The sequence below is a fragment of the Mobula hypostoma genome, chromosome 6 (genome assembly GCF_963921235.1).
Source record: "Mobula hypostoma chromosome 6, sMobHyp1.1, whole genome shotgun sequence".
Lineage (NCBI taxonomy): Eukaryota > Metazoa > Chordata > Chondrichthyes > Myliobatiformes > Myliobatidae > Mobula > Mobula hypostoma.
In genome coordinates, this window is record NC_086102.1 from 20,225,801 (window position 1) to 20,235,253 (window position 9,453).

The 9,453-nt window shown below is 42.1% G+C and overlaps 1 protein-coding gene across 1 annotated transcript; it reads left to right on the top strand.

Moving 5' to 3' along the window:
- Positions 1-448: 448 nt before the first annotated feature.
- Positions 449-4,535, top strand: LOC134347854 (SH3 domain-binding glutamic acid-rich-like protein 3). The gene is made up of 2 exons (XM_063050358.1): positions 449-1,017; positions 4,165-4,535. The coding sequence occupies exons 1-2, from the start codon at positions 949-951 to the stop codon at positions 4,246-4,248; spliced, it is 153 nt and encodes a 50-aa protein (XP_062906428.1). The 5' UTR covers positions 449-948; the 3' UTR covers positions 4,249-4,535.
- The last annotated feature ends 4,918 nt before the right edge of the window (positions 4,536-9,453 follow it).

Genomic DNA, 9,453 nt, shown 5'->3' on the forward strand with positions numbered 1-9,453 from the left:
ATTAAAAACAAATAATATTTTTAAAAAAGTGAGGTAGTGTTCATGGATTCAATGTCCATTTAGGAACCAAATGGCAGAGGGGAAGAAGCTGTTCCTGAATCATGGAATGTGTGTGTTTAAGCTTCTGTACCTCCTTCCAGATGGTAACAATGAGAAGAGGACATGTCCTGGATGATGGGGGTCCTTAATAATGGACGCCAGCTTTCTGAGGCACACCCCTCCTTGAAGATGTCTTTGATATGACGAGGGCTAGTACCCAAGATGGAGCTGGCTAATTTTACAAATTTCATCAGCTTCTTTCAATCTTGTGCAGTAGCCCCCCCCCACACCCCCATACCATTCTGCAGCCCATCAGAATGCTCCCCATGGTACATCTGTAAAGGATTAAGTCTTTTAGGTGACAAACCAAATCTCCTCAAACTCCTGATGAAATATAACTGCTGTCTTGCCCTCTTTATAGCTGTATCTATATGTTGGGACCAGGTTAGGTCCTTAGAGATCTTGACACCCAGGAACTTGAAATTGTTCACTCTCTCCTCTGTGGGGAGTGGTGGATGTTCCCTTGTCTGCGAGATATACAGCCAAATAAAAGGGAAATATAAAAACCCTATTTAAAGCTTACTAAAAAGTAGAAAAATTATTAGAATTTGGTAGAAGTGATATCTGGTTTCCAATTTCCAAGTAATTTTATTCAGAACCTTCTAAGCATTTTAATTCCTCCTGAAATATCTTCAGCACTCTTTAACAGCTCTGGTAAAAGTCTCTTTATACATGATCACCAGATGGCAGATACCAAAGATTGCTTTCTATTTCAGTTGCTAGTTATTTATAAAATCTCTCTTCTCCTAGGTTAGGTCTCAGCAGTCGGAAGTGGAAAGGGTGCTGGAAGTAAAGAGAATAAATTACAAGCCGATCGATATCTCTGTCAGTGAGGCACTGCTGGAAGAAATGAGAAGCCGGGCAGGTGATCCCAATGCACTTCCACCACAAATATTCAATGGTAACAATTATTGTGGGGTAAGACATCACCAATTCCAGATTAATTGAAGACCTGCCGTCCTCTCAGGAGGGTATAAGATAGTTCATGTCACTATTTCAAAGAAAAGCAGTGTAATATTATTAATGTTCTTGCCAGTATTGATTCCTATGATTATCTGTCTCAAATCATTTTTACAATCAAGAGCATTATGGAGTACTACAGCACTAAATAGGCCCTTCAGCCCATCTAGTCTATGCCAAACTATTAATCTGCCTAGTCCCATTGACCTGCACCAGGGCCATAGCCCTCCATACACCTCCCATGCACGTAGTTATCCAAGTTTCTTTTAAATGCTGAAATTGAACCCTGATTGACTGCCTCCACTGGCAGCTTGACCCACACTCTCACCACCCGCTAAGTGAAGATCCCCCTCACGTTCCTCTTAAACAGCTCACCTTTCATCCTTAACCCATTACCTCGAGTTACAGTCTCCCCCCCCCCCAACCTCGGTGGAAAAAGCTTGCGTTTATTTACCCTATCTCTAACCTCATAATTTTGTACACATCTATCAAATCTCCCTCATTCTTCTAAGGTTCAGAGAATAAAGTCCTAACCTATCCAATCTTTCCTTATAACTCAGGTCATCCAGTCCTGGCAACACTCTTGTAGGTTTTCTCTGCACTCCTTCAATCTTATCGATATCCTTCCTTTTGGAAGGTGACCAGAACTACACACAATATGGTTAGGCCTAACTAACATCTTTTAATAAACATTTTTTGTCAGTAAATGGGGATTTTTTAAAATATCACAAGTGATTACAAAAACGTAACTCTGCACATTGGGGTGTTCTGAACGAGATGAGGAGGCAACTAAATAAAGGTTATATTTTTAAATTAAAATTGAGATGTTCCAATCAAAATCTTCCAGTTCCACTGAGATATGAGAAAAGTACCAGGAGACTATATGTAGCACACTCCTATTAAAAAAGACAGGGTTAACTCACCCGTGGTATCCACTCAATTAAATATCAGCAGGTGAGTGCGGGGAGGGGCACCTATAAGTATAAATTGGAGCAGAACTAAATGAAACTCGGAATGTTCAGGGAAATATGCAGTTGAGAAATTCGTGCTTTGCTGAATTTACAGAACTAAAGATGTTCATTTGATAACCTAAAGCTCAATTCACATCCTAAAAAAAGACTGAAACTGAAGGGATGTGGATGAAAGTCAAAGGACAGCACTAAATACCAACTGTTCCAGTCAGAAGGGAACAATATAGTGAAGTGTCAACCCCAGGGCTCTCCAATGTGCATTAATAAACGATGTGCAGGCATCCATTCAAGATTTGTTCACTGCACTCAGACATGTTTTAAATGAAGAAGGTAGCAGATATCAGACTGGCACAAAGATGCAGAAATAGACACATACCAATATAATTTTTATGGCAGATTTCCCACTCTCCAAAGGCAGTTGTGGAAATGGATTATGATAGCTGCTTGAAGGAACACTCATGGCCAGTTCTCGGAAAAAGTGTATTGATTGTGGCATGGAAGCAGATCCAGGCTGCATTTCATTAATCTTTTGCAATCTATGTTACAAAATGAGTGTAGGTATGTTCAAGAGTACTTGAAAGCAAAATATCTTGGTCTTTCTCTATGCATTAATTTGACATTGCTGACAGGGCTAGCAATTATTATCTATCCCTATTCCTCTCCACCCTACCAAGTGGCAATGTAGAAGGCAGGTAAGAGTCAACTACGTTAGCAACTTATATACTCTACACCTGTATACAATGGCCACATCACTAGGTACACTTGCTCATTTAAGCAAATACCTAATTTGCCAGTCATGCAGCAGAAACTCAATGCATGTAAGCATGCAGACATGGTCAAGCTGTTCAGTTGTTGTTCAGACCAAACATCAGAACGAGGAAGGAATCTGATCGAAGTGACTTTGACTGTGGAATGATTATTGGTGCCAGACCAACAATGGATTTTAGTATTTCAGAAACTTTTGATCTCCTGGGATTTTCACGCACAACAGTCTCTACAGTTAACAGAGATTGATATGAGAAACAAAACATCCAGTGAGCAGCAGCTCTGTGGGTGGAAATGACTAGTTAATGAGAGAGATGAGAGGAGAATGGCCAGACTAGTTCAAGCTGAATGGAAGACAACTGTAACTCAAAAGAACATATCTTACAAGAGTGGTGGCAAAACAGCACCTCTGAACACATGTGATGAACTTTGAAGTGGATGGGCTACAGCAGAAGATCATGAACATACACCCAGTGGCCATTTTATTGGTTACCTCCTGTACCTAATAAAGTGCTACTGAGTGTATAATTCCAATTTCACATCATGTAAGAATAGATTTTATTTTCAAGGAGATTGTTATTTGAAAAAAATCTAGTTTACCTGTTTAATAATTCCAAAGCCATTACCAAGACCAAAATTTTAACTGCACAATGAGATTTAAATTCAAATCCTTTTAATAATTCAGGCCCCTGCCTATTGGCCCAGCTACATAATTACTGGCTTAAAATTAGCAGTAAAAACACATTTTTAGTCAAGAATGAGAATGATAGTTCCGCTTCATTTTGTTCTGGAATTTTATTTTTGGAGGTGGATGCGCAGGAAGAAATAGGGGTTGTTGATAACGCTGCTTCAAGGAAATACTTGTGGAAAAGAGCAGAGAGTGTTCATTATCTAATAACGCCAACAACAGATCTTTGCTTGTCACGATCTGCATTGTCAAGGCCAGATTTTTACTGTTTTACACTGGCAAACTAATGGATAGTTGACCAATTGTTCTATGTCCACCCCAAAATTTAACACTCACGTCCTCTTTATGTTGCCTAATTTTGACAAGCAGTGAATTTTGGTTTATTTAACCAAATCATTTAAGGACAGATACAGTCCAGGTTTTCTGCATTTTGGAGATGGATTTGGACTATGGACTTCTTCAGTCTTTTTTTAAAATACTGTTTTTTTACCTAGACATTTTTTTTGCATGAAGGGGAGGGGACTTGGGGGTTGATGATCACGCTGCCGTTCTTTTCTTTCTTGGTTTCCTGGCTATCTAGAGAAGAAGAATTTCAGAATTGTATACTTTGATAATAGATGAACCTTCGAACTTAATATTTCTTTAGAACTGCAGTGAATTTTCTTTCTTTTATTCCCCCAGGATTACCATCGGTTTTACGAAGCTGTAGAGAATGATGAAATAGATGCCTTCTTAAAATTAAGAGCGGAAGAAGTGCAGCTGTAGGCTTTTCAGATGACACCAGTCAAAATTATGCTGCAGAGGTCTGTTATGATGGACCTATTACTGCACACTGTTGACATCAATTAATATTAAAACTACTTAAATTTATACTTTAATTATTCTAGAAAGGTAGAATTTCTGGTAACAATACTCAAGATGATCTTTACTTTTGCACCAGGAGGGTTGAAATAGTGGGATTCAAACTCTGCCTCCTGTCAATAATATAGGCGACTAGCTGCTGATCCAGTAACATAACCACAGTGCTATGTCAGCATTATGGCTTCAATAGGTACCGGGTTGGGGGGGGGGGCGGGTGGTGATTCTGCCAGCTGGGATGGAAAGCAAAATGCAGAACTTACATCAGAAAAGTGTTATTAAACATATATAGAGAAGATACATTTCATGGAATAAATTTGGAGCAGGAATGGGACAAATGGGAATGCCAAGAGCAAACATTGCCTTGGTAACCAAGTACGAAACACTGAAGAAAATAATAAAAGAAATCTACAGCCAAGAAATTCTAAACTTTAGAAGGTCAATGAACTTACTTTAATACAAACCTATTAAAATATAAAAGGACACAAACACGAGGGAATCTGCAGAGGCTGGAATTTCAAGCAACACACATAAAAGTTGCTGGTGAACGCAGCAGGCCAAGCAGCATCTCTAGGAAGAGGTACAGTCAACGTTTCAGGCTGAGACCCTTCGTCAGGACTAACTGAAGGAAGAGCTAGTGAGAGATTTGGAAGTGGGAGGGTGAGGGTGAGATCCAAAATGAAGACGGGGGTGGGGGGGGGGGATGGAGCCAAGAGCTGGACAGTTGATTGGCAAAAAGGATATGAGAGGATCATGGGACAGGAGGCTTAGGGAGAAAGAAAGGGGGAGGAGGGGGAAACCCAGAGGATGGGCAAGGGGTATAGTGAGAGGGACAAAACGGGGAGGGAGAGGGGGAGAGGGGAGAGGGGGGGAGAATGTGTGTATTTAAATAAATAGATAACGGATGGGGTACGAGGGGGAGGTGGGGCATTAGCGAAAGTTAGAGAAGTCAATGTTCATACCATCAGGTTGGAGGCTACCCAGACGGAATATAAGGTGTTGTTTCTCCAACCTGAGCATGGCTTCATCTTTACAGTAGAGGAGGCCGTGGGTAGACATATCAGAATGGGAATGGGACGTGGAATTAAAATGTGTGGCCACTGGAAGATCCCATTTTCTCTGGCGGGCAGAGCATAGGTGTTCAGCAAAACGATCTCCCAGTCTGCGTCGGGTCTCGCCAATATATAGAAGGCCACATCGGGAGCACCGGATGCAGTATATCACCCCAGCCGACTCACAGGTGAAGTGTCACCTCACCTGGAAGGACTGTCTGGGGCCCTGGATGGTGGTGAGGGAGGAAGTGTAAGGGCATGTGTAGCACTTGTTCCGCTTACAAGGATCTTACTGAAGTATTATCAAGCCCTGGTGCTCATGGCCAGATCCCCATTTATGGCTAAATAGGCTCACTGCATGGTGGGCAGCCTCAGCAGAGGTGAAGGCTATGGGAGAAAACCTGGACAGAATATCTAGAGTGGAACCCCTAAGGTGGCTGAGCATCACTAAACATCCTTCTGGCAGCTCCTGTAGCCAAGTTAGTGCCAAATGTATTGCTTCATAACCTTTCCTTTGGACTAGAATGGTGAGGCCAAGAGGCGGATCTTGAAGACTGGGCATCTCAGGACCTCCATACCTTCCGCCCAGATTGTGAAAAACTACCGTATTGTCTTTCGAGACAGCTGGATGCCATCATCGATGATGAGATAGAGAGATAGAGAGATAGAGAGATAGAGAAACTTTAAGCAGTCTTTCAAAAGATATTAGTGCAGCAAGCTACTTTGTGGATAGATTTCTAAGTAGGAGAATGGACTCAATTGTAATTCACAGAAAGTGGGAAGGTTAAAATTGAAGGAACACAGTTGGTGAAAGAAAATTCAGTTTTGAGGTGCTCTGAATTGCAGGAAGGGTGAGAAGTCTGACATTATAGAACCAGGGAGTTGTTCAAGCAACAACAGTTAAGCTGTTCTACTCAGTGTACCAAAGAGCATTCTCTGCCATACAATTGTACATCTGTTGTACCACACAGAAAATATTGGAGGAACTCAGGTCAGGCTTCATTTATGGAGAGGAATAAACAGTCAACGTTTCAGGCCGAACCCTTCAATAGGATTGGAAAGGAGGAAGGAAGCCAGAATAGAAGGGCGGGGAAAGGGGAAGGACAAGCTGGAAGGTGGTAGATGAAGCCAAATTGATGGGAAAAGTAAAGTAAAGGATTGGAGGAGGAGGAGGAGTTTGATAGGAGAGTGAACCATGTGAGAAAGGGAAGAAGGCACCGGGGAAGGTGATAGGCAGGTGAGAAGAAGAGGTAAGAGGCCAAGTGAGGAATGGAAGGAGGAAGGGGGAAGGGAAAAGAAAATAATTACAGGAAGGAGAAATCAACGTTCTGAGAGCTCCGGATACAATAGAGAACCCCAACAGAGGTGGTGTCGCCTCTCACGGAAGAACCATTGGGGGCCCTGAAGGAGGTGAGGGAGAAGTGATACGAGAAGCTTATGGCATTAAAATAAAACTAACATTAAAGTAAAACTAACATTTATTCCCTGATCCCAGGTTCTGAAGCTGGATTCACTCTAAAACATCCACTAGCTCTCTACCTCCACAGATGCTGCCTTGCCCACTGAGTTCCTCCAGTAGACTTTTCATTTAATTCCTCATTTATGCACTACCAGTTGCCATTAAACGTAAAAATTCAGATGCTGAAGTTGTGCATCTGTACTGCAAGAACAGAGTACTGCACAGGAATAGTCCCTTCACTCCACAAACAAATTAATTAAATGACTCTTCTGCCAACACAATGTCCAAATCCTCCCATTTTCCTCACAGTCACGTCCCTATCTAAACGTCTCTTCTCTACCACCACCCAAGGCATTGCATTCTGAGCATCCACCTTTGTGTGTTAAAAAAAAATTGCCCCCACACCTCGTTTGAAATTACTCCCTCTCACCTTAAGTGCAAGCACTCTGGTATCAGACATTTCAATCCTGGGAAAAAGATACTGTCTGCATACTCTATCCATGACTCTCAATCTTATAAAACACTGTCAGATCTCCCCTCAGCCTCTGTTGCTCCAGAGAAAAGGCAGCCTTTCATGATAGCACATTCCCTCTAATCCAGGCAGCATCCTGGTAAATCTCTTCTGCACCTTCTCCAATGTCTCAGCATCCTTCATATAACAGGGCGACCAGAAATGCATGCAATACTCCAGATGCAGCCCAACTGGAGTTTCATAATGCAGTGACATAACTTCCTGACTTTTGAACTCAATACTTCAATTAATAAAGCAAGTCATATGCCTTCTTAACCATCCTATCAGCCTGTGTAGGCACTTTCAGGGAGCTAAGTGGGACCTCAAGATCCCTCCACTCATCACTGTTAAGGGTCTTGCCTTAACAGTGTACTGTCTCTTTGCATTTGACCTACCAAAGTGCAACACTTCACATTTGGCCAGGTTAAGCTCCATCTGCCGTTTCTCCACCCATATCTGCAACTGATCCATATCCCACTGTATGCTTTGCCAGTCCTCTACGCCATCCACAACACCAAACCTCATATCATCTGCAGACTTACTAACCCAGCTATCTACATCATCATCCAGGTCATTTATATACATCACAAGGAGTAGAAGTCCCAGTACAGATCCCAGTACAAACCAATGACCTCGAGCTAGAACAAGTCCAATCGACCACTACTGTCTTCTATGGGCAAGCCAGTTCTGAATCCAAATGGCCAATTCACCATGAATCCCATGCATATTAATCTTCCGGCTGAGCCTCCCATGAGGGACCTTGTCAAATGTCTTACTCAAATCCATGCAGACAACGTCCACAGCTCTATCAATCACCACTGTCACCTCGTCAAAAAATCCAATCAAGTTAGTAAGACACAGACTGCCCTGCATAAAGCCATGCTAGCTCTTCCTAATTAAGCCATGGTTTTCCAAATGCTCACAAGTGCTATACCTAATACACCCCTCCAATAACTTTCCTGTCACTGACATGAGACTCACCAGTCTATAGTTTACAGGATTATCCCTGGTTTCTTTCTTGAATAATGGAAGATTAGATACTCAGTCCTCCAGGACCTCACCTGTGGCTAGAGAAGACCTCAAGATTTTGGTCAAGGCCCCAGCAATCTCTTCTCATCTCTCTCAATATCTTGGGGTATATTCTATCGGGACCTGGGACATATCCATCTTAATGCTGTTTAAGAGACTGAACACTATCTCCTTCTTTACTTCGAAATGCCCTAGCATTTCAATATGCTAAGCACTGATCTCCCTATCCTCTTCATCCTTCTCCTTAGTAAATACTGTAACATACTCATTAAGGACCTTGCCCACATCCTTCACATCCAAGCAAATGTACCTCCCTTTAACCTCAAGTGGCCCTACCCTTGTTCTTAATATATGTATAGAATGCCTTGAGATTCTCTTTAATCCTACTTGCCAAGGACTTTTAATGCCCCCTCCCCCTAGCTTTCTGAGTTCCTTTGAGCTTCTTTCTGGCTTTATAATCCTCAAGGGCTCTGTTTGATCCCAGCTTCCTAAGCTTTACACACTTCTCCCTTTTTCTTCTTGACTAAATTCGTCACCTCTCTCATCAATCAAGGTTCTCTTACCTTTCTCTCCTTGTCCTGTCTTCTTTCTGAACATACCTGTCCTGGTCACTATGCAGTTGGTCTTTAAACACCTGTCACATGACTGATGTGGACTTGCCCAAAAACAGCACTTCCCAATTAACTCTCCCTAGTTCCTGCCTAATGCTGTCATAATTTACCCTGCTCCAGTTTAATATTCTCCCACAAGGTACATGCTTATCCTCATCGAAAGCCATCTTAAAACTTGAGTTGTGGATGCTGTTCCACAACAGTTCACCCATTAAAAGGTTGGTCACCAGGCCAGGCTCATTACCCACACCAGGTCCAGTACAGCCGCTTCTCTTGTTGGACTATCCATATATTGATTTAAGAAATCCTCCAGGATGCATCTAATTAAGTCTGCCCCATCTGAACCACTTGCACTAAGTTGGTCCCAGTTTATATTAGGGAAGTTGAAGGTGACATGATAACAGCCCTATTGTTTGTACAACTTCCCTTAATCTGCCTGCATATCTGTTC

What these genes read in the sequence shown, in the direction of transcription:
- LOC134347854 (XM_063050358.1), top strand. Translation starts at nt 949, where the DNA reads ATGAGAAGCCGGGCAGGTGATCCCAATGCACTTCCACCACAAATATTC. An exon ending in ATGGTAACAATTATTGTGGG is followed by an intron (nt 1,018 to 4,164) that starts GTAAGACATCAC and finishes TTATTCCCCCAG; the next exon opens with GATTACCATCGGTTTTACGA.